This window comes from Trachurus trachurus (assembly GCF_905171665.1).
Source record: "Trachurus trachurus genome assembly, chromosome: 19".
Classification (NCBI taxonomy): domain Eukaryota; kingdom Metazoa; phylum Chordata; class Actinopteri; order Carangiformes; family Carangidae; genus Trachurus; species Trachurus trachurus.
Window position 1 is genome coordinate 4,276,370 of NC_139913.1, and position 25,947 is coordinate 4,302,316.

General features: G+C 42.2%; 1 protein-coding gene across 2 annotated transcripts; it reads left to right on the plus strand.

The window, feature by feature from the left end:
• Positions 1-282: 282 nt before the first annotated feature.
• On the plus strand, positions 283-23,262 carry grb7 (growth factor receptor bound protein 7). 2 transcript variants are annotated; one of them, XM_083994014.1, is made up of 15 exons: positions 283-410; positions 4,488-4,665; positions 5,594-5,717; positions 12,412-12,568; positions 13,586-13,707; positions 15,974-16,048; positions 16,207-16,344; positions 17,239-17,349; positions 19,115-19,210; positions 19,317-19,400; positions 19,607-19,723; positions 21,214-21,271; positions 21,382-21,469; positions 22,181-22,274; positions 23,084-23,262. In XM_083994014.1, exons 2-15 carry the CDS (start codon positions 4,493-4,495, stop codon positions 23,228-23,230), a joined length of 1,584 nt encoding a protein of 527 aa, XP_083850140.1. In that variant the 5' UTR covers positions 283-410; positions 4,488-4,492; the 3' UTR covers positions 23,231-23,262. The 2 variants fall into 2 exon arrangements, with proteins under 2 accessions (XP_083850140.1, XP_083850141.1); XM_083994015.1 differs by having other exon boundaries at positions 22,181-22,265.
• Positions 23,263-25,947: the final 2,685 nt, after the last annotated feature.

Sequence of the window (25,947 nt, forward strand, 5' to 3'; positions counted from 1 at the left end):
GTCACTACAAAGGACACGAGGCCATGGATCAGGAAGCCGGTGCACATTTCACATTAGATTTTGAACCGTCAATCTATTATATTATCTTTATGGATCTGTTATTTGTACCTGCTGCACTTTTAAACTCACTTCCGGCTCCAGCAGCCACTGCACTGCCAGTATAGGAGGAGGTGGGCGGGGCCACAGAGCACACCTGACCCTCCCTCCCTCCCTCCCTCTCTTCCTCCACAGATACTGTCGTCAGCCCTAAGTTGTAGCACCTTGTTGTCAGAAAAGAAACACACACACATGCACATGCACACGCTATCAAACACACAAACAGTCAAAGCTCCACATCAACATCTGGAGTGATGATGCGGACGGCGGCGGACAGCTGAAACCAGCCTGCAGACCGGGACACAGCTGTACAGGTGAGCTCCTCCAGGTTTTTCCCCCGGTGATGCTAACAGGCTAATCCTCCGGACAGGTGCAGGGTTTGCTGCTGCTGGGGCTTTTTTTTTTTCTTCTTCTTCTTTAACCGCTGAAAATACAAGCTCATACAAACAGCTGGATCCAGCCGAGTTGAGCCGAATTCATGACGACAGCAGAACCAACACGGTGACAGGTGTTTTTCCTACCTGTCGGGGGTTTAGTGACGACACAGGAGTAGTTTTATTGATTTTCATTATGAGGTCTGGCGCCAGTCGATACCAAACAGAGAAAGCAACAAGGACTTAAAATGCAAACTGTTTCTGGCCACCTTACATTTAGCCTACAGATGTTGTGATTTATTTTATTTATTTAAAGGTTTAAGGATCAGGGACATTGCACATTAATAAAAACATTTAGGCTAAACAAATGTAAACATGCCAGAATCAGCCAAAAGGCTATTTTGCATCTGTTGTCCCTGGACTGATGTTAAAAGTCACCCTAAAAGAAAAAGAAAAAAATTGAGACATTGAATCACTGTAACTTTTCTTTTCTGTAACTTTTTTTCTTTTCTAAACTGTAGCCTACCGGTACAGTTTTGTTTTTAAGGTGGACTTGTAGGCTGTTATTGTGTCCCTTCACACGCCAGGACTCAGTTATTAGTGCTGTTAAGTCTGATAACAAGTGTGACACTATCTCTGAGTATGAACCTTATCACCTGACTGATCCAAAACAAATACTACAGAACCACTCAACTGTGCTGCTGCCATAGAGGCTATATACATTTTTTGTTTGTTTTTTAGAGACAGTTCAGATAACACTAACAGTGTTATCTGAAAGTTATTATCACCTACAGTATTTTGTTATTTAGAAATCTAGTTCTGATAACTCTTTATTCTATAAACGTATTTATTTATAAAGAAACTATCTAATAAGTTTATTTGTTTTTTTGCTTCACTATTATGACATTTTCCTTACATTAAAGTGAAAACTACCTTGTTTAAAGGTCTTAAAGGGACAGTATGGGACTTTATTGGCTTTTTATTGACAAAAATCAAATATCGCTTTCATAAATACGTATTTCACTGAAGTGGAATCGCGCCCGCATACAAACGAGCGCTTTCTCGTACCTTAGAATGAGATGTTACAAGTCGTTACAAACATACAGGGGGGGGTTCACCGAACCTTCTCTGCCATGTTGAATCGCCATGTTTTACGTTCAGTGTCACCGTGGCTGTAAGTAACCTCAAACTCGGGCCGCCGGAGCTTCTCGGCTCGGGGAGAAAGTTTTCCAGACAGCGCCTGTTAAAACTGTCACCACCGTGTAGCTAGTGTGAGGAAGGACGGAGGCACTGGTGTTGCCTTCAGGTGCAGTCAGACACCTGAATGACGCCGTGAGTGACGCCGTCGGCAAACCAACTGGATGTTATTTTACTCGACGAGAGAAAGCCGGTAAAACGTGGGTCAGGTAAACAATACGACATCACCATGACAACATATTGTCACGCCTGTATTGTTTTGCCTCGTGCTGGCGGACCGTTTGTTTACATAGAGGCTTGTTTATCCTGATACATGCAGCGTGTGTTGTTTTTCTGACTTCTGCCCGAGTTTACGTAAACGCAACAGCAAGAATACGTGCCGACATGCAACCGCACCGCTAGATGGGGGTAAATCTCACATACTGTCCCTTTAAATAATTCATAACAGATTTCTTTTAATTGTTGCTTATTGTTTATCGGGCTCCCCGTAGAGACTGCGAGCAGCATTTATCATATTGTTTTGACATTTTATTGAGGAAATAAATGTCAGATTAATCAATAAATTTAAGTGATCAAATGAATTAATAATAGTTTTGCACTTATTTTGTTGATCCCTTAAATAATAAATATGTTCAAAGCTATTACAGCTTATAAAAATAATAATCATCAGTTGCATCTGGTTGTTATTAGTCTCATGATCTGATCATCAGGTGCTGCCGTGGGTGTCATGGCAACTCCTCTCCTCACCGCACACACCTGCACCTGCTCACACACACTAGTACACACACACACGACCCCCAACCTGCTGTGCAGAGATTTTAGTGCTGCTGCTGCTCTGTGTGTGTGTGTGTGTGTGTGTGTGTGTGTGTGTGTGTGTGTGTGTGTGTGTGTGTGTGTGTGTGTGTGTGTGTGTGTGTGTGTGTGTGTGTGTGTGTGTGTGTGTGTGTGTGTGTGTGTGTGTGTGTGTAGCCCCTCCACCTGATCAAAGCTTTGTCTCCGTCTGTGAAGCTGCATGATGAGCATAACAATAACAACTCACCTGTGCTGGACTCTGTGTGTTGTCGAGCTCCTCTCGCTGACTTATTGATTCCTCTACAGATTCAGATTCAGATTCAGAAAACTTAAAAAATCCCCCTGAGGAGGCAATTTGTTTTGCAGCGAGCAGAACAACACAAAAACACAAACAAATCAAAAACAAAACAAAACAAGGACAGTGCATTTCGATCACATTGACAGTGCAACATTAAGACTCCAGGCACCAGTGCCTCGGGGGGCAGGCTCATAGTGACTGATTTATGAGACCAATTGTAATTGGCACAAAAGTATTTTTGAACCTGTTCGTTCTGAGCCTAGGTACCATGTACCGATGAGCCTATAATGGGAGGTCAGCGGGTGAACAGGGTCGGACAGGATCATGTTTGCTTTCCTAGTCGCCCTGGCTCTGTACAAAACGGAGAGCTCCTCCAAGCTTGTCCCTGCAATCCTGCCACACATCACACTCACTATGCTACTGAGCCTATTTTTATCTTTAGCAGTGAGGGACCCAAACTAACAGATAAAAGAGAAGGTTAAAATAGACTCGATAAAACAAGAATAAAATAAGTCAGTGATTGCTGCAGAAATACCACAATATCAATAAGATTATTGAGCTGATGTTTATATATTTATATCTACATACATCACAGAGGGGCAGGTGCATTAAAATGTAAACCTGTAAAATCGCCACAGTGACTTTCCTGCAGTAGCTTCTCCTGCTACACAACCAACAGGCTGCTCTGTTGTTGGTCTGTGTTTGAATAGGAGGGAATGCACAGGTGTGTGTGTGTGTGTGTGTGTCTCTGGCTCAGTGCCTCGTCAGGTCTATTTTGAGTGACGAGAGTGTGACTCAGCGTGTGTGATTGTCGGAGTAAACACAAGCAGCAGCAGCAGCAGCAGAACAAACAAAGTGACGTCCCGTGAATCAGACACAAACAGAAACTGAAGATTGTTGATCAGAAGTAGGTGAACAAACACCGAGGCTCCGCCCACACGCAGGTGTTTTATTCATCAACACAACTGGAACCTGTTTTAATGAGCATTTTAAGTTTTGTTCTTGTTGATAAAAACAACCAACAATCATTAACTACCACAACACAACAGCACACACCAATTCGATACTAAAGAAAAGAGTTCTTATGTTTTATGAAATTAAGGGGAGACACTACAGGTGAATAGGGTAAAAATTTTAAATAACAGATATCACCATGAAACTAACCAAGTTTATCACTTACATTAAGACAAATATTTTTTGTATTACAAGTTTTGTCAAATTGTATGTTTAAATATGTATATGAGGCAATATCTAATGAAATATACGCTAATTTGCATACATTTCCAGAACCGAAATCTGAAAAATGGATAAAGCCCCCTTTAAAATTCTTGTTTTATTTTGTTGACACATTAGAGTCAGAAGTTTTTACAGAGGGGATTTTGGATATCTCTTTTTATCACTCTGTAAATGAGAAAATACTGTCACCAGCCCTAAAAAAAATCTAATTTCACCATGTTTTTAGGAATAAAATGTTGTATAAATCAGGCTGTGAATGATATATCAACAAAACCCTCTGTAAGGATTTACAGTTTTTTACAATCTGGACCTTATTTCTCACATAAAATACAACACAAGTTATCTGGTGAGTAAATGATTGTATTTTATGCTAGAAATAAGGTCCAGATTGTAATTATCCTTTAACTTATCTTCTCTTCAAACTTGTTTTTTTCATTAATTGTAGTGATCTATAATTGCTTCAGTGGTTTTTATATATTGATATCCCCCCTCAGGTGTCATGATGGAGGTGGCAGGGCCGTGGATGGAAGTGTTCGAGGGCTCGGAGCAGCCCGGGGGGGGAGGGGCGGAGCCTCTGCTGGGGAGCTCCACGCTGACTCTGGCCCCTCTGCTCGTCGTCGACGCCTCTCCCTCCGTCCGCCGCTCGCAGCCCATCGCCATCGCCTCCAACAGGTACGACCAGCGGGACGGCATGAGTCAGCGTGGGAAGAGGAAGCTCATTAAAATACACACAGTCTCTCTCTCACACACACACACACACACACACACACACACACACACACACACACACACACACACACACACACGCGGGGTATGTGAGTCAATAGGAGTGCAGGATATTGACTCAGGTCGGTGACTCAGCCTCGGGTCAGAAGTCAGACTGAGCTGCTGTTTGTTCTGCTGCTGTTTTTTTTTATTTTTTTATTTCCTCGTCCCGCCCCTTCGCTCCTCCATGGGCCTGTGGCAACAGCTCCATTATTAAATACTATTAAATGTTTAATGTAACATGGATAATTACACATAATTTACCAGAAACAACGGGGCTGCCTCCTAATTAATGCCGGCTTGTTTTTGTTTTTTTTCTCCCTCTGATGCTTCGGTAGATTTTTTTTTTTTGAACTGTAATTAACCAGAACCAAAAGAAAAGAGTTGTAATTTTCTCCACAGTATCAAAGAGAAAAGATTTGAGATTGTAAAAGAATCTGATAGTGTAAATGATACGGCTGCTGTTATTCCATTATGCTCCTTATCATCAACAGTGGGTTCATGAACTCACTGCTGTGAAACAAAAAGCTGCAAAAACAATTGATCAGAAGAATTTTTTGCATCAAGGGAGGTGCTTATATTGTTTCCTTAATCTGCAGGAAATCTGCTCATTTTTTGCATTTTAGCATCTTTAATCTCTTTCTTTTTTCGGTGACAGAAACTACAAAAATCCGATATTCATGAGCTGTGGAGACCAAAACCAGTTGAAGATTTGACTTAGGTTCATCAGGTCGACACAAAAACTACTCTGGATTTATATAGATCATCACCTGACTCATGGTTTAATGGTTCTTTTGATTATTTCAATGATTTTATTTTCTTATTACTTCCTCAGGGTGAAAAGAGTGGAGTCGTTCTCCTGCTCGGTCCCGTCCATACCCAACCCCTTCCCCGAGCTGTGCAGCCCCTCCAAGTCTCCGGTGCTCATCGGTTCACTCCCTCCGACAAGTGAAAAACACGTGAGTCCAAATGAGTGATGATTAGCGTTGTCACGAGAACCGATACTTTGGTACCAAGTCGATAGCGACGCGCAAAAAATACGTCGGTACCTGCATTTTTTGGTACCGTGAGTGAACGCGTTCGGACCTCGAGCCGCTCCAACTGCTCGGTGTGCGCCACAACTCGTCATGGAAACGTGACTCTCTGACAGCGGTTAGGACGTTTGTACCTTTGATACATCCATGGTTTGGACCAGCTGAAAAATGAAACGGTGAATCATTTTTGCACCAGTATGTGTGAAAACAGCCCAAAAGTGAACAACTTGAATGAGAAAAGTAATGACTACATGACTTTCTCTTTGTGTTGAGCCATATTTACCATTTGTTACTTCATATTTCTGCTGCTCTTTAAATTCTGTGCAGTGTGAAAAGTTGTTGAAGCTCGAAACAGTTAAAAAAATAAATAAATAAAGTAGCCTACTGAATTTAGAAGCACATGGGTTCTGTTTTTTTTTATTTTAAATCGTGGTACCGAATAAGTATTGAGAATCGTGGAAATTTACTGGTATTGGTATCGTGACAAGCCTACTGATGATGATGATGATGTTGTTGCGTATGAATCCACCACTGAAAATACTCCCAAAGAAATGTTTCCTGTAACTTGCGTGAGTTCAGGCGTTGCGGGAAATAACTGAAGTGATACGGTTCAGTGTGAGTCAGCAGTGAGGAAACAGACAGAACATCTGTTTGACCCTGTGACAATGTGTGTGTTTGGACAAATCCACTGTTTATTAATCCCCTCACACCTGCACACACACACGTCACACACACACACACACACACACACACACACACACACACACACACACACACACACACACACACACACACACACACACACACACACTCACACTCGGCTCTGACAGGTGGCATTAGCAAGTGGATCCTCCTCATGTGCCTGAACCTGTCGGCCTCAGGTGGAGGTGGTTGTGTTTGACAGGTGAGCTTTGTTGCCATGTCAACGCTGTCAGTTGAAACATAAAAAAATACAGGAAATAGGCCTAATATCTATTTCAGAGTAAAAAAAACACTGACTATGTACTTGCTGTACACTGTTATAATAATAATAATTGCCGTATTTTCCGGAATATAAGTCGCGTTTTTTTTAGTAGTTTGGCTGGCCATGCGACCTATATTCAGAAGCGACTTATATATCAAAATAATAGCCTACACTATGACCACAAGAGGGAAGGGAGGCTTTTATTTCTAAATCCCTCCTCATTCATTAGCTCATCTTCATCTTCCTCACGTGCTGTTCTCCTCGCTGCGCTGTCGGACCCGGGTCTCTGTCTCCGTTGCGCCGTAGCACTTCACCCTGTCAATTCAGAGTATTTTCACATTTTCACAGCATGTTCTGCGGTCCATCTTCGGTCTCTGCTCCGGTCCCGACCAAGCTCCGGAAACGGAGCAGAGACCCGGGTCCGACAGTGCAAAGCTGTCCCTCTCTGAAGCAGAGGAGAGGTCGGCTTCACTCCCGTCCGTCTTCACAGACAGTCCACAAAGAGTTTCTGATCGTATCCTTGTCAGTTTGCTCCAGGCGACGGAGTTGTTTTTCTTTTTTTCTTTTTTTGACCCGGCCTGTAGTAGGCTATTTATGAGACCCGGCTATTAATTGCGACTTATAAACCGGTGCGACTTATATGTTTTTTTCCTCTTCATGACGTATTTTTTGACAGATGCGACTAATACTCCGGTGTGACATATAGTCCGGGAAATACGGTAAAACATTTCAGTCATTTCTTTTGGTGTTTGAAGAAATAAAAACACAAGTCCTATAATATGTGGCCAAAACATGACTTCAAAATCAAATACTCTGAAATAATCAATAATCAAAGTATAAAGAAAACACTTCATCAGTTCAGCTCCATCAGAAAAATCGGCTCGTCGTGTTTGAAAAGCAACGACTCAGAGAAGGAAACCTCGTGACTGTGAAGTAAATGTCAGAGACTTCAAAATAAAACGAGGCCCAGGGCGTCTGACTCTTGGGTTGGTCCTGGTGACGTCGGTGCGCTCCAGGCGAGGCTTAATTCTAATTACACATAAATGATGCCTTTTTTGACTCATTTTGCAGTTGTGACTGAAAAACAAAATTGCACTTTATTCACCACGCAACATAGGCTGCTGCCCTTTTACATATTATATTTAATGTCTTATCTGTTGTGCACTTCATTGTTTATTTTTATTTCAGCGTTAGGTAATGTCCTGTCGTGCGTATTGTATTTTATTCTGTCAGCGTGGGACAGTGAGAAACGGCTTTTCGATTCGATTCATCGGTATGTCATATCTGGTACATACGGTTGAATTCACAATAAAAACCTTGAACTTTGAAAAGTCAGACCTAAACACACAGTCCTCCTGGATGATACACCCAGTATCATGCGTGTGGCGCAGTACGACTATGTTTTTAGTAATTAAAAGTCTTTTTCTGTTTATGATTAGTGATTAGTGAACATATTGTCCACCTGTCTCTTCCTGGTGGAGCCTGTTGCAGGTGTCCACATCCTTCTGGCCTTATTGATAACATAGCTAGGGCTGGGTACCTGGCTCACTTCTTTTATGGCACCGACCAAAATGCTTCGTTAGTACCGAGTATCAAAACGTGCCTCATCTTTCGGTACCAAGTTTCAGTGCCCAGAGGTTAATCACGTGATTCTGCCGGTGATTGGCTGTTCATTTATTTTTTTTATTTAACCTTTATTTAACCAGGCAGAATCAATTAAGAACAAGTTCTTATTTACAATGATGGCCTGACATTTGGCTGTAACGTTACACGTGGTTGCGGCATGCATAGGGTGACCAAATGTCCTCTTCCTCCCAGACATGTTCACTTTTCATGTCCTGTCTGGGGCATTTTTTTTTTATAAATTCATGAAAATGTAATGTGTGAATTACAAAAATTATGTATGAAAGTGGTTTTGTGTAAATGTAATATATTCAGGTTGCAAAATTCATCTAAAAAAAAAGTGACTGCAATGTAGTTGTAACACATGCCAGGATGATCTACCTGTTGACCCTTAGAAAAGCCGCTGGTTGGAATGGAAAATGTAATTATCTTATTGTTAGAATTGATATTATAAAATTGGTATCGTTCAGGAGCCGGTATCGAAGTAAAGTAATCGCTATTGAAAATGTTTGATTGATACCCAGCACTAAACATAGAGCTAATCGATCCGTCTATAATATGATGTGTTTGAACTGTAAACGGATCCACGTTGCTGCAGGAGATCAGAGCTCTGGCTGTGGCGTGATGATGATGATGATGAGTGAGTGAGTGAGTGAGTGAGTGAGTGAGTGAGTGAGTGAGTGAGTGAGTGAGTGAGTGAGTGAGTGAGTGAGTGAGTGAGTTCCGCTGGGCTCCGTTGGTCACGCTCTGTTTGCTCTGAGGAAAGACAAACTCATTCTCCTCCTCGGCCTCCCCGGCTCCGTAATGAAAACCTCTGAGCGGTCAGAGCAGACTGACCGGATATTGAACTGGAGGAATGTCCCTCCCTCCCTCCCTCCCTTCTCCCCTCCCTCTCCTCTTCCCACCCTCACCCTCACCCAGCCGCTCTGCTTTATACTCAGCCGGTATTTGCGGCACCGGTCGGACCAGTCGGGGCGTGCTGCTGCTGCTGCTGCTGCTGCTGCTGCTGCTGCTGCTGCTGCTGCTGCTGCTGCTGACTGACAGCCGCAGGTTTCTGGTCGGGCAGGTTTGTTGTTTTTTTCCTTCTGGCTGGAAACTGAGCAGCGGGAACCAGACGGCGTGTCAGACAGAAACAACCTGACCTCTGAATGACCTCGGCATCCCGTGGTCGATGGAGGGATGGAGGCAGGGCCGGCCCTAGGATTTTGGTGGCCCCCTAAACATGAATTTTGTTTGTGGCCCTGCACTCTAAGCGCAAACACCAAATCACTGGTTAAAACTGAATACAGACATGTTTATCCCTCTGAGGTTTGAGGCCATTTTCTCTAATTTAACATATTTTCTTAAATGTATCTTTTTAACTCATTGAGTGCCAACCACGTAATTTCTCGTTTTTCGTTCCCATGCGTTGAGTGCCAAAAACGTAATTTTACGTTTTTTGCTTTTTTTTTAAATTATGAAAATAGACACTTTAATACACATTATATGTAAATTTGGGGACTCTACGACGAGGAGAACTGAAATAGATGACGATCAAAGTCACATGACAGCTCATGATCTGGAAGTTTTTATCATAACTCGGCTTCTGCAAACGGAGTTCTGCATGCAGATGCAGCAGCTGCTCTGTTCTCACCTGCGCTGCTGCTCCAGCTGCTCCAGCTGCTCGGAGCAGAAACAGGAAGCTCTCAGCCGACAGTCCGCCCGGTCTTCAGCTGGAGCAACACCGTGTCCTCCCCAAAGTCCTCCCGCGGTAAAATCTGATGGTCTCTGGGCCAAAGCAGACCGGCATCACCGACCCGTACCACAGAAGGACCGCGACCACCGGCGGGACCGGTCTTCCCGAGCCGCGGTGGCCGACAGACCCTCACGCTCCGCGGGGAGAAGCTGTGACACGGCACGGTGCGTCTGTGTTATTGTTGTTTAGTGGCGCCCCCCCCCCCCCGATGGTGGTTTTGTGAATAGAACAACAATTGTTGTGTATATTTATCTTATACGAGCCCTTTGATCCAGAAATGCGAGTGTCAGAAGAGCGACAGGCACAAACAGCGCACCTTTCATAAAAGACGCTCTATCTCCTTTTCTAGAAAAAAAGGAGGGATTTTGGTGAAACCCAGCCATGTTTAGCTTGACTTTTCTCAGGAACGGAGGCACGTAGAAACAAACGGTTTGTGGCCACTTGAAGCATTAAGTTAAACATTTCAATTGAGCCACAATTGTGTGTTGGTGGCAATAATATAGAATACACTGTGGCTCTACAAAAATCGTCAAAAATGGTCTAAATTGCCGGTACACTTGACTAAAACTTTGGAAAGGAGCGCGGCACTCAATGAGTTAAGATACTTGCAGATGTAACAATACTAAGTGTTTGTCTAAATATTAGAATCTCCGCTGTAAGCACACTGAGGCCAGTTTGTCCTAGAACACTGTATAAAGAAATAATTTAGGCCAAATGCTGGAAATTTGAGGTCTGCTTTTTGAAAAATTTTGAAAAAAAAGCTGAATATTGACTTCACATTACATATAAAGTTCATAGCTGCACGTGCAGACCTCTGGATGTTTAAATGACTTGATGAACCCCGGTACCTTTCTGATCATGTGGCCCCCCACCTAACGGCTGTGGCCCTAAACAACCGCATAGAGGAGGGTTTATGCCAGGGGCCGGCCCTGGATGGGGGCTAAACGGGGATAAAGGGGAGAGTTCAGCTCAGCCAGATTAAGACTTAAAAAAAACTGGTGTTGGTTTAAGACGAGGAAGAACGTGAGAGTTTTCTCTGCAGGTGTCAGAGACTATTAAAATAAAGAGCGTCTGCAGCGGCTGACAGCTTCTTGGCCTCGCACCTCCACTTCCTGTTTTCGGCTTCACAAGTTGACGCGACGCCAAAAGCCACCCTTGAGATGTTTTGTTTTGTTTTGTTTTGTTGTCGCTCTCAGATGAAAAGCTCTGTTGTTCCACTTTACCAGACAGACGACATGAGAACGGCGTCAAACTCCAAATCACTCCACTCCGATCCTGCAGGTGTTTTTCACACAATCAGGTTGTTCCATATAAAACAGCAACCTGTTTGTAAAAGAAGACGCATAATTAAAGATTAAACGACCTAAAGATTTAAAACCAGCATCAAGCATAACGTATATCAGTAATAGGCAGCAGATACGCCATAAATCAATTAAATGATCAATAGAAAATGAATCAGCAATAATTAGATTCTTGTTTTTTCATGATTTTCTGACAATTTATACACAAAATAATTCATTGGGGAAAATAATCTACAGATAAATTGAAGATTAATTATATATTATAATAAATACAGCTCTGGAAAAAATAAAGAGACCACTCCAAAATGTTCTTAATAATCAGCTTCTCTACATGTATGGCAGCCATCGATTCCAGTGTTGTGTTGTTTTAAAATGAATATGAACTTGTTTTCTTTGCATTATACAAGGTCTGAAAACACCAGAATTCTTTTGTTATTTTGACCAGTTGCCATTTTCTGCAAATAAATGCTCTAAATGACAATATTTTTTATTTCCAATTTGGGAGAAATTATTATTATTATTCATTATAGAATGAAACAAAAGTGTTAATTTTACTCAAACACATAGCTATGAATAGTAAAACCAGAGGAACTGATCATTTTGAAGTGGTCTCTTAATTTTTTCCAGAGCTGTAGATGTTGAGAAAACAATCGATACAGCACAGTATTGTATTGACTCACAGATAACAAGTATTGATCTTTTATTATACAACTTTTTTAGAGTTTTTAGTACCAGAAAGGATTAGCTTTTCTCCTGTTTTATGAAAGAAAATGATTAAATTCAGACAAACAGACGGAGAACTTTGTCATTAGATAACAATTGTTATTGTGTCATTACAAAATAACTATAATATCGTACTGTGGCTTGTATCTGGTGATTCTGTTTTTTTCTCCAGCATTTAATCAAACTATTGTCCATTTCTCCTCCTCACGCAGGTGTAAAGTGTCGTAATAAATGAACGTCTGACTTCCCTCTCGTCTCGTCGTGTCTCCTCAGCTGATCAAGGTGTACAGCGAGGACCGCCACAGCCGGTCGGTGTGGGTTTCCCGCGGCGCCACGGCCAGAGACGTGTGTCACATGTTGGTGCAGACGGCTCACTGCAGCGACCAGGAGAACTGGGCGCTGCTGGAGCTGCACCCGGCGCTCGGCCTCGGTGAGAAACTTCCGCATCAGAACAGATGTTGATAAAAACATGAATAACACATGAATAACACATCCTGGGAGGTCTGGTGAGTCAGCGGTTAAAGCATGACTCAGCACATTGTAGTACTATGGTGGCCCTGAGGTGCAAAACACAACAGCAAATCAGAAAACACAGAGAAAACACAACGGCAAAAGAGAAAACACAACGGCAAATTACGTTGTGTTTAGTAATTTGTCATTGTGTTTTCTCTTTTGCTGTTGTGTTTTCTCTTTTTGCTGTTGTGTTTGGCACCTCAGGGCCACCGTACCGTATATTGAGCCCCAAAGCAGGAGATCAGAGGTTCGATTGCCGATCCGAAGTTGATCCAGTCCCACATTTTCTCTCTCTTTACTGATTCCACTCAATTCACACTGCTTCTCTGAATAGATAATAATAAAACACAGCTCTGGAAAAAAAATGAAGAGAGCACTTTCACAAATGTTTCTTAAAAGCATCTCTACATGTATGACAGTCATTCTTTTCTTTTCTTTCCTTTTTTAAATACCAACACAAACACAACTCATTCTACTTAATGAGACACTGATGAGGTCGTCACCTGAACCACATCTGGTTTTATAGGAAGATTATAAAAACCACTGCCAGGATTAAACATTGACATTATCCCACAAAAACTGATTTATAAACTCTTCCTGAGTTAAAATATTCTTGCTGTGTTGTTTAGGAATAAATATGAACATGTTTTCTTTGCTTTATTATTATTCAAGACTTGATATTTTTTGTTATTTAGACTAGTTTAGTCATTTTCAGCCAATAAAAGCTCTAAATGACAATATTTTTACTTCAATTTTGGGAGAAATGTTGTCGGTAGTTGATTATAATTTAATTTTACTCAAACACATACCTATAAATAGTAAAACCACAGAAACTGGTCATTTTGGGCAGTGGTCTCTTAATTTTTTCCAGAGCTGTAGATGAATACATGAATAAATAACAGATGTGATGATAACGTTTGGTTGTTCTCCACAGAGAGATGTCTGGAGGACCACGAGGTCGTGCTGGAGGTTCAGGCCAGCTGGTCTCTGAAGGGCGACACCCGGTTTGTTTTCTGCAAGAACTACGCCAAGTACGAGTTCTTCAGGAAACCAGTGGTACGCAACTCGACACGTGTACAACACACACACACACACACACACACACACACACACACACACACACACACACACACACACACACACACACACATTCCCTGACTAACAGACAACAGTGAGGTTTCACATCACGTCCCTCCTTTGTTTTTGAACACCAGTTCACCTCAGGCCGGGACTCGAGTCGGCGGAGGATTTACACGCTCTTTATCGAACATGTTGGTACATTAGATGTTGACACACAGCCTGACGTCACCGTGGTTACTGATCCGGGATGAGTGACAGGTTGCGTGCTGGTGCAGACACGCTGACTTAATGTCTCAGATATTTTATTACATCGGATCTGCTCTGTCGCCTGCGCCGTAAACTAAGATGACAGATTAACTCTCTGAAAACTGGTTTTGATGAACCTCCCACCAACACCCCCTACACACACACACACACACACACACACAGACACACACATACGGTGCCTGTTTTTGTAAAGTTTGGCCACACTGCCTCCACAAGGCACAAACATGAATTAAATGAGCGACTTACTTCTTTATAGAGGTTTAAATTTACATCATGTTAAATGTTTGTGTTAAAGCTCCATACAGTATAAAGGTAGATGTTTGTGTTAAAGCTCCATACAGTATAAAGGTAGATGTTTGTGTTAAAGCTCCTTCAGTATAAAGGTAGATGTTTGTGTTAAAGCTCCATACAGTATAAAGGTAGATGTTTGTGTTAAAGCTCCATACAGTATAAAGGTAGATGTTTGTGTTAAAGCTCAATACAGTATAAAGGTAGATGTTTGTATTAAAGCTCCAGTATAAAGGTAGATGTTTGTATTAAAGCTCCATACAGTATAAAGGTAGATGTTTGTGTTAAGGTTCCATACAGTATAAAGGTAGATGTTTGTGTTAAAGCTCCTTCAGTATAAAGGTAGATGTTTGTGTTAAAGCTCCATACAGTATAAAGGTAGATGTTTGTGTTAAAGCTCCATACAGTATAAAGGTAGATGTTTGTGTTAAAGCTCCATACAGTATAAAGGTAGATGTTTGTGTTAAAGCTCCATACAGTATAAAGGTAGATGTTTGTGTTAAAGCTCCTTCAGTATAAAGGTAGATGTTTGTGTTAAAGCTCCATACAGTATAAAGGTAGATGTTTGTGTTAAAGCTCAATACAGTATAAAGGTAGATGTTTGTATTAAAGCTCCAGTATAAAGGTAGATGTTTGTATTAAAGCTCCATACAGTATAAAGGTAGATGTTTGTGTTAAGGTTCCATACAGTATAAAGGTAGATGTTTGTGTTAAAGCTCCTTCAGTATAAAGGTAGATGTTTGTGTTAAAGCTCCATACAGTATAAAGGTAGATGTTTGTGTTAAAGCTCCATACAGTATAAAGGTAGATGTTTGTATTAAAGCTCCAGTATAAAGGTAGATGTTTGTAGTAAAGCTCCATACAGTATAAAGGTAGATGTTTGTAGTAAAGCTCCATACAGTATAAAGGTAGATGTTTGTATTAAAGCTCCAGTATAAAGGTAGATGTTTGTGTTAAAGCTCCATACAGTATAAAGGTAGATGTTTGTATTAAAGCTCCATACAGTATAAAGGTAGATGTTTGTATTAAAGCTCCATACAGTATAAAGGTAGATGTTTGTGTTAAAGCTCCATACAGTATAAAGGTAGATGTTTGTCTTAAAGCTCCATACAGTATAAAGGTAGATGTCCATGTGTAGTGTGATTATAAAGCAGCTCTAGGTTCTATATTAATACTGTGAAAGTATCAAAACCTCAGTCCACAGAGAAATGCACACAGCCTGTATTCAGAAACTGAGCCTTTAAAAACCAGCCGTCAGGACTTCCTGTCACTTTGTGATGTCACAACTAAGCCCCGCCCCCTCACCACCTGGACCCACCATCCATCCAACAACAACAACTTGCAGGATTTTGTTTCTCTGAGTGTTTTATTCTGAAATCTGCTCTATTTTTATTGGATCACTCAGAAAACAGTTAGCCAATCAGAAGAGAGGCTCAGAGCTTCCTCTTTTCTTCTGATTGGCTAACGTCGACCTATTGTTCCTAGTGCAAAAGAAAATATGGAGCTTTAATGTTCTGTTTTTTTTTCCTCCATTTGTCTTCAACAAAGGAGGCTGATTCCTCCGTGTTGTTTGAGATAATCGCAGTCGGAGTCACACGGTGCAGCAGCAGCAGCAGCTTCTTTGTCTTTGCAGTTTTTCTCCTGTTCAGAGAAGTTTTAACGACGAGTCCTCTCCTTCCTCCTGCAGCTCTTCTTCCCAGAGAACATGATCTCCGACAGCGCTGATGTCAGCAAGGGGATGACATCATCAGAGCTCATTCAGGTAAACCCGGTGAAATCAGCTTCAGTTTAATCACAGCCATTCATCAGCAGAAACTTCAGGCTTAATGATGTTTATTCAAAGTAACAGATGGAAATGTCTATTTTTTTTTTTTACTTAATTGTTACAGTTTTGATAAACCTCTAACCTCTTGTTGACAGAACCTGCTGAGGTCGGGGACGTGTCCAGAGATCCAGGGCTTCCTGCAGGTCAAAGAGCCTGGAAGGAAAACCTGGAAGAAGGTCTACTTCTTCCTGCGGCGCTCCGGACTCTACTGCTCCACCAAGGGCTCGTCCAAGGTCAGAGAGTCCAAAACCTCAGTGTCCAAAACCTCAGAGAGTCCGCAACCTCAGAGAGTCTGCAACCTAAAGGCCTTTGCACACTGAGTCCGTTTTTTTTCGTCCGAAATTGCCGCGCGTCAAAAAATAAATTCGACCTCATGTTGTGTCGATCACGTTTACACACCGAGTTCGAAACTTTCGTCCGTCATAAAAGTTTTCGGAACAGGTTCGATTTAATGCGTTTTTGGCATCCGTGAAAAGCCTTTTGACCAATCACATCAGCGACCACTGACATCCTAAAATAAACTGTTAAAGTGATCATGATAGTCCCGCTGCTCATTTACAAGCAGGCAGATCCCCTCGCTGTTGGTTCCTCTCAGCATGGACACAATATTTTAATTTTTCTCTTTCATTTCTCGACAAGTGAGAGAACCACAAAGTGCATCACTGTGTGACGATTTTTTTCTCCCTCTCCGAAATTTGGAACACAAAATAAAAACGCATGCGAATAAAACGCAACGGACTCAGTGTGCAAGGAGCCTGTGCGTAACATTTTTTGTCGGATGACGGATACGAAAAACATGTGCGCAAAAAACGGACTCGGTGTGCAAAGACCTTTAGTGTCCAAAAACTCAGAGAGTCCACAACCTCAGAGAGTCCACAACCTTAGAGTCTGAAATTGGTTCAGTTTGACAATGATATGAACCAAATGTGTGAAATTTTGTGCCTTGTGAGTTCACGCGGCTGACCTCTGACCTCTGACCTCTGACGACATCAAACATCAGTATGTCCCAGAATCCTGTTGTTTCCAGGAAGAAAGACAAGTGACATAGGTTATAAATAGATAACAAGGATCATAAACTGTTCACCTTTGTTCTGAGTGTGTTTCTGTTTGTGTGCGTCGGCCCCCAGGAGCCTCGACACCTGCAGTACGTGGCCGACCTGGAGGACTTGAACGTGTACACGGTGGTGAACGGCCGTAAACTGTACGGAGCTCCTGCAGACTTCACCTTCTGCATCAAGGTAGCCAGGTCCTCAGAGAGACGAGGCAGCACGAGGGGAGGAGGAGGGGGGGGGGGGGGGAATGCTGCAGTCGATTTATGACACAGTCGAGCTAAAAGCAGACGTCCGTCTCTAATCTCTGAGTCATTAAAGCTCCTCTGAACTCTGAGTTATTTCCACACACACCTGATTCATTCACCGTCACCTCAGAGTAAAAATATAAAAGTGTCATCGTCAGTGACAAGAAAATCTATAAATCCAGCGAATCCGTGTGACAGGAAAGTGTCTCATGTTAAAGCTGCATCAATACGTTTGATTTTTCTTTGCGTCACAACAAGCTGTAAACTGCTAATGTTTATTTACACACCTGGTCAACACAGTGTTTCCAGCCCAGTGTCCAAGATTCAGATAAAACTATAAAACTGTTGTTTGATTATTTTGTTTAAAGGACAATTCCGGGCAAATTCAACTCGGGGCTGTATGTTCCTAACATTTTAGGTCTAAAAGAAGGAATCTGAAGATTTTCAGTTTAATTGCTCCTGTTTTGTGGTAGTTGTGTCTGTCCCCGCATCGCCACAGCAGCGATGAATTGGAGCGGATTGAAGTTCCGCTGCTTCGGCTGTTTACATCCCTCAAAGCCGCAATTTTTTTCCCACAGACAGCGTCAGATGGCGACTCAAACATGCACCGAGAAGTTTATCTACTTGAAGCAAGTCAAGAGTTGATATTCCTGTGTTTATGACACAAACGGGAGCTTCCGACTTCACGTGAACACACCGAGCGTCAACTTGGGTCTCGCGCGAGACTTTGAATTAGATCTGGTTTTACAAACATGTCGGCTTGCTTGAAGTAAACAAACTTCTCAGTGCATGTTTGAGTATGGAGCCATTTCCCTGATATTAAAAGTTGGCATTGAAAACAGAATTTGGCATTGTAATAAAAGTTGTATTGACACTGAAACAAGTATTGGCATTGAAAAATGTTGGAACACAGGCATAAAAAAATACAATATTTTATTTGGATTTAAAAAAATATATTATCATGTATAGTTTTCAATGTCAGTCTTCAGATTTCTTCTTCATGTCCATCTTTTTCACTTTTTTACACTGCATTTTTCCCCCAGTCTCACTGGTTTTCAGTTAAAAAATTTTTTTTTTCTGTTTCAATGTTCTTTTTTTCAATGCCAAGTTACTGTCAGGGTTTTGGCGTGGAGGGAAGGGTCTGAGGGGAGGGGTTAGGGACGCATGGAGGAGAAATCTGAAGACTGACATTGAAAACTACATGATAATATATTTTTAAAAAATCCAAATTAAATATTGTATTTTTTATGCCTGTGTTCCAACATTTTTCAATGCCGATACTTGTTTCAGTGTCAATACAACTTTTATTACAATGCCAAATTCTGTTTTCAATGCCAACTTTTAATGTCAGGGAAATAGCTCCATGTTTGAGTCGCCATCTGACGCTGTCTGTGGGAAAGAATTGCGGCTTTGAGGGATGTAAACAGCCTAAGCAGCAGAACTTCCATCCGCTCCCATTCATCGCTGCTGTGGCGATGCGAAGACAGACACAACTACCGCAAAACAAGGAGCAATTAAACAGAAAATCTTCAGATTCCTTCTTCTTCTTTTAGACCTAAAATGATAGGAAAATACAGCCCTGAGTTGAATTTGCCCGGAATTGTCCTTTAAGTTTAAACTGGAAATCAAAATAAGTTCTCACACACACTAACCTTGTCACTCTGAACTGTGTGTGTGTGTTTGTGTGTGTGTGTGTGTTTGCACAGCCCTCCAGAAACCCGCGTGTCCAGGACCTGAAGATCCTCTGTGCTGAGAACGAGCAGACGAGAACTTGTTGGACGTCGTCCTTCAGACTCTTCAAGGTTTCACTTCAGGATTGACTTAAGCTGATCAATAAAACAATATGGAGTGATCACTATGTAATTGATGTTATATTGTGTGTGTGTGTGTGTATGTGTGTGTTGTCAGCATGGGAAGCAGCTCCAGTGTAACTACCACTTGTCCAAGTCGACTCCACGAAGCCTCGAAGGAAACAAACTCACAGACGGAAAAGTGAGTTCATCAGTCACAGCGGTCGATTCAGAGCAGCGGAGGAGTCGGTGTCGCCTCACATTCATCATGTCTCTGTGTGTGTGTGTGTGTGTCTCTCTGTGTGTGTGTGTGTGTGTGTGTGTCTCTCTGTGTGTGTGTGTGTGTGTGTGTGTGTGTGTGTGTGTCTGTGTGTGTGTGTGTCTCTCTGTGTGTGTGTGTGTCTCCAGTCCAAGTCGGAGGCCAGCCTGGTGGCCATGGACTTCTCAGGGAAGGCCGGAGGACGAGTCATCCAGAACCCGACAGAGGCCCAGAACGCAGAGAGGGAGGAGGGACAGGCCTGGAGGGTGAGGAGGAGGAGGAGGAGGAGGGAGGAGTAAATTATATAATACCGTATTTTCCGGACTATAGAGCGCACCTGAGTATAAGCCGCACCAGCTAAATTTGAAAAGAAAATACATATATAGGCCGCACTTGAATATAAGCTGCAGGTTTTCATATTGTACCATGAGATATTTACACAGAAAGACAGTAGAGAACTGTGCAAGTCCGCTCGCTTTTCTGCTGTTTTGGTTACGCTCCTCTCGCCCATGTGCATTTGTTTGTTGACAATATATATAGGAGAAAGTGCAATAAATATTTATTACAATAATTATTTATTACTTGTATGAACTATGAACTTAGTCGTACTGTCTGTAAGTGATCTCTGTTGGTTGTGTGTGTGAGTATGTGATGGTGTATGGTTTTAAAATCTGCATGCAGGATGTACAGCATTGATTGTCCAAGACAATTTTCCCTCCGGGGACATTAAAGTTTATTTAGATTTTGATTCATTGATTGACAACGAAGCCGGCGAAAAATCAATAAATGGAGTGTCCGGATAACGTTACATGACATATACGATGTTACGACGTGTGTGTTTGTGTAGTCTTAACCGTCATGAATGGCGGGAGGAAAAGTAGCGGCTTATAGTCTGGAAAGTACGGTGTATATATCAATCAATCAATCAATCAATCAATCAATCAATCAATCAATCAATCAATCAATCAATCAATCAATTTGTTTATTTTGGGCATGTCAATTTAAATCATCATCATCACACTTCATCTTAGTTCAAATAATACAATACACATGGCCGAAAGGGAAAGCGGGAGAAGCAAAAGCTTATCTAGTCCCGCCCCCATTACCCACAGAATAAAATCTTTTTCATAATCAGATCATATAATAATCTTTTTCTTTTGTTTTTGCTTTTTTACATTTTGATATAACATTCTTTTACTTATGACATTTGACATAACATGTTACAGCAGTAGGTAGTGTGCAGATCATATCATAATATTTTCGTTTGTTTTTTCTTTTTTTTACATTTTGATATAGCATTCTTTTACTTATGACATTTTGACATAACATGTTACAGCAGTAGGTAGCACATAGAGCTGCAGTCTAGCTCTAGACAGTACATATAGATTACGTGTGTGTTTGCACATGTGTCCATATTTCCAATCATGAGTGAACAACAGTCTCTTCCTGTAGCCTGACATGTCACAAAGTCACAGAATGGTCCAATCGACAGCGAGCAAAGTCCAGTGTATTATTTGTTGGGATGGTGTGAGAGCCCTCTTTTTTTTTTTTGCCTTTTTCTTTTATTCATCCATCTCTTCTGCTATATCTATTACATGATTATCTATCTGTCTATCATTCTTGGAGCCACTGGGGATTTCAAATAAAGTCTAATTCTAATCATTTGTTTATATTAAAGCCGTTTTAACTAACCAGACTTTCTTTCTGTCTTTCTGTCTGTCTGATGTGATGCCATCGTCTGACTCTGTCTCTTCAGAGGAGAGAAGCTCTGAGGTGCAGTCTGCCCAACCTCAACTCTGCTGCCCGACCCTCCTGTAAGTCCACCGCAGTCTGCTGCTGTGTCTCAACTCAGATACTTCCATACTGTACTTGTAGCTGTGTTGTCTACTTGTCTTACTTTGTGTGTGTGTGTGTGTGTTTGCAGCCATCCACAGGACGCAGCCCTGGTTTCATGGCGGCGTGTCCAGGAGAGAAGCTCAGCGGCTGATAGAGAAGCAGGGGCTGGTGGACGGGTGAGTGGACCAGGCAACACACAAACATTTCTCTTACCATCTTATATTAACTCACTAGTATCTTTTAATACAGGTCTCTATCGCACACGCTCAACAGATTGGCTCACACTGCAGGTTCCCAATTTTAACACCGAACTCGCAAAGACCAGTATCTCTTACTGTTGCACCTACAACCTGGAACAAAATCATCTGAAACTTTCCACACTTTTATCAATAGGACAGTTTAAATCCATAACTACACTTTATTTTACCTCTAACTGCTCCTGCTTTTAACTACACTTTCAATTTATCTTTGTCACCTTTAACTTCCGGTATTATGTTATGCTTATGTATGTCCCAAATGTCTTGTCTTCTGTCCTTATATGTTTTGTGTTTCATCTCGGCTATATTGTAAATGAGGTTACTCCTCAATATATCTCCGAGCTTAAATAAAGGTTATGAATGAAATTCCCAGTTATATATTCAAGCAATATATCGCGACAGGCCGTGGTATATGCTCATTATACCACGGTTAACAACCAATCAGATCGCCGGATTTCACCTTTCCGTTTTATAAATACTATATATATCCACAGATGTGATTTCTCTATAGCCAATCAATCAGATGTCTTCCTCCCTCCTTTAAGCCAATCACAAGAGAGCACCAGAGTAATTAATAATCAAAGATCATCCTCTGTGTGTGTGTGTGTGTGTGTGTGTGTGTGTGTGCAGGATGTTCCTGATCAGAGAGAGTCAGCAACACGCTCAGTGCTTCGTCCTGACTCTGTGTTTCCAGCTCAGGACCAAACACTACCTGGTGATTCCTGTGAGTTCCCATCATGCATCTGGTCTCTGAGACAGGAAGTAGACATTATCACCTGTGATGCAGCTTCTAACTGTGACTCCTCTTCCTCTTCTTCATCCTCTTCATCCTTTTCTTCCTCCTCTTTGCTCCTCCTCCTCCTCCTTTTCTCCTCTTCTTCTTCTTCTTCTTCTCTTCTCCTCCTCCTCCTCTTCCTACTCCTCCTTTTCTTCCTCCTCTTTTTCATCTTCATCTTCCTCCTCTTCCTTCTGTTCCTCCTCTCCTCCTATTTCTCCTCTTCCTCCTCCTACTCCTCCTCTTCTTCCTCCTCCTTTTCTTCCTCCTCTTTTTCATCTTCATCTTCCTCCTCCTTCTCCTCCTCCTCCTCTCCTCCTCTTCCTCCTCCTCCTTCTGTTCCTCCTCTCCTCCTCTTCCTCCTCCTCCTCCTTCTGTTCCTCCTCTCCTCCTCTGCCTCCTCCTCTCCTCCTATTTCTCCTCTTCCTCCTCCTCCTCCTTCTGTTCTTCCTCCTCCTCCTCTTCCTCCTTCTCCTCCTCCTCCTCCTCCTCCTTCTGTTCCTCCTCCTTCTCCTCCTCCTATTTCTCCTCTCCCTCCTCCTCTTCATCTTCCTCCTCCCTCCTCCTCCTCCTCATCTTCATCTTCCTCCTCTTCTTCCTTCTCCTCTCCTCCTCCTCCTCCTCTTCCTTCTCCTCCTCTTCTTCCTTCTTCCTCCTCTTCTACTTCTTCCTCCTTCTCCTCCTCTCTTCCTCCTCTCCCCCCCTCCTCCTCCTCCTCTCCCCCCCCCCCCCCCCCCCCCCCCCTCCCCTCTCCCCAGTGTGAGGACGGAGGCAGGAAGTACTTCACCATGGACGACGGTCTCACCCTCTTCATCGACCTCCTGCAGCTGGTGGAGTTTCACCAGATCAACAAGGGAATCCTCCCCGTCTGCCTCAAGCACCCCTGTGTCTGCGTGGCGCTGTGACGACGACGCCATGACGACCTCCATGCCCCCCCCCATCTACCCCCCATCCCCTCATCCCTCCCTCTACCCCCCCTCTACCCCTCATCCCCTCATCCCCTCATCCCACCCCTCTGGTCCTGGATCAGTCACACAAACTCAGACCTTCACTTCACTTCTAAGTGTCACCAACAGCTCGGCTGATAAAGGGCAATTACACGAGAGGAGCAAAGGTGGAGGCGTTGATCTTATCGGGGGGGTGGGGGGGGGGGGGGGGGGCACGAAGCACGAAGCACAGCGCCGCCTGCCCCTCCTCTCTTTAATATTTTTAATTATTTTCCACTTACACAAGACAAGCGGCTCCAGACTGAGGTTGCTTTTTTATTTTTTAATTAACGAGCTGCTGGCTGGTCCCCGTGGAGACGGCTTAATGAGCGACAATGGACACACTTTCTTTTTTTTTTCCTTTTTTCTTTTTTAAAAAAGCTTAGGGGATTTCAGATCCACGCAGCCGTGATGATGATGATGATGAGAGCTGCAGGACGTGCACTGTGATGAAGAGGCGAGACGTGTTTGCTGCAGTCGACTGATGCTGCGTTCACTGACACCTGCGGCCAGTAGAGGGCGCTCTGACTCAGCGCTCAGGAGGAGGAGGAGGAGGAGGAGAGGGGATTATGGGAGTTTTTCTTTTTTTTTTCTTTTCCCCCCTCAGCTGTAATGTAGGAAAGGAACATGTGTGTGTTTTGTTTTCTTGTTGATACTGAAGAGAGTTGTGATGTTCAGATGAAAACGCCCCAGGTTGCAGCCATGTAGCATTTAAACCTCCGACTGTGTTTATGTCTCGCCTTAAGAATAATAATCTCATATTATGTTTTAATAAGAACAAACTCTAAGCACTACGCCGTCACTTAATGACTCTTTCAATGCTGCATTTGCACAACGATGGTGAAGGGAAAAAAAACTATGTTTATTGTCAAATAATCTGATATTACAGAGGTTTATTAATTATCAGGGGGTGTGAAAACTTTTGGAGGATTTTATAAAACTCAACTCCAGACACTTACAGAGCAAACTCTTTACTCCTGAACACTCCCAAAGACTTTATTTTTATTTTACAGGTTCGTTACCAGAAAGTTTACCAGATAAAATAAAATAACTAATATGATTTCTAGCCAAAGAAAGTAAAATATGTCAACAGTATGATCAGTTTCTTTAGATTTATTTTTTATTACAGAATCAAGTCTCCCACCATGATCTAATAATGAATTCATGTTTACACTGAGGAGTTCTTTAAAGAGAATCCTTAAATCACACTAATTAAACTTAACTTTAGATTCCTCACCTGTAAAATAAAGTGTTTCTGATCTTTTTTCTTTTCTTTTTTTTTGGTGGTTGTGTAAATGTTTGTTTATTTTTTTATTAACATTTTGCACTTATTATTTTATTATCATGAAGATCATTGCATTTATACAAATACTGTTATTACTCGAGGCCAGTTTACTCTTTTTCCACAGTTTTTTTTTTTTTTTAATATCAGATTGGGTTGTTAGTTTTATAATTATAAATGTTTTGTGCCAGTTTCAGACCTGTTTTATATGCTGAATAAATAATTATTTCATATTAAACAAAGTTCTTAATTTTTATAAAGACTCTTTTATAGTTGTAGTGTTGTTATAATACTTATCGATACTTTAACATGTAAACACAGTGTTTAATGTCTGGTTTTAAAACTATTAACAGACATTTTATTTAACATTTTAAGTTACAAGTTCATGTCATGTCATGTATTATGTTTATTTCATTCTTAAATGTAGAGATCTAGTCAGGCTCAGCTACAGATACTTCACATTCTGCTCCACTGCAGCTCAGAGGGAGATGCACTTTTAACTTCACACATAATACTCTTATGAATTGAGTTGTTAAAGATCAAGTAAGGACTCCCAGACTTTGTATTTTGTGGCCTGTTACTAAACTAAACCAGAAACTGCATGTCAGGCACCTGCACGATAATGCGCTGCTACATCACTGGAGCCTCTGCTGTTTGTTTTGATACCTGAATCGCATCTCCATTTTTACTTTAATAGGATTTTCAGTGGAAGTGGTTTTTATTTGTTTTGCAGAAAAGCACCTTAATGCATCTTCAAGGACCGGCAGATAAATGTAGCGGAGTCAGAGGCATGAAATGGAAACACTCAGGTCAAGTACGAAAACCTCAGTACTGTACTTAAGTGCTTATAAAGTACAGCAGCCGCTCTCCTGACCCAGGCTGCCCGAGCCGAGCGGAGGAAGCTGCTGCTGCTGCTGCTGCTGCTGCTGCTGCTGCCTGATTTAAATTTGGTTTTTATAAAAACCTTTATCAGCCCCAAACTAGACTGACTAAAAAAGGGAAAAAAAAGAGGGAAATCTGGACCGAGTCCCGACAAAAACCCTCTAGTGGAGCCACATGAAAGGCTGCCTCAGGGTTATTGTGGAGAGTCCATGGCAGAGAGCAGCACATCACAGATCCTCTGCACCGAGGCTCCAGAAGCTAAAGAGCTGATTTCTCCACTGACCTACTCTCCCTGTCACTGCATGTGTGTGTGTGTGTGTGGTTAAATACCAGTGTGCTCGGGTAACCCTTCCTCTCCACACAGTGCTGCAGCAGCCCCCCTCCATGGATGGGGTTGCCATGGCAACAAATTTCCCTGCACTGGCTGGCCTAGATGGGCAGGTAAATTAAGGGGGTGAGTGAGTGAGACGGA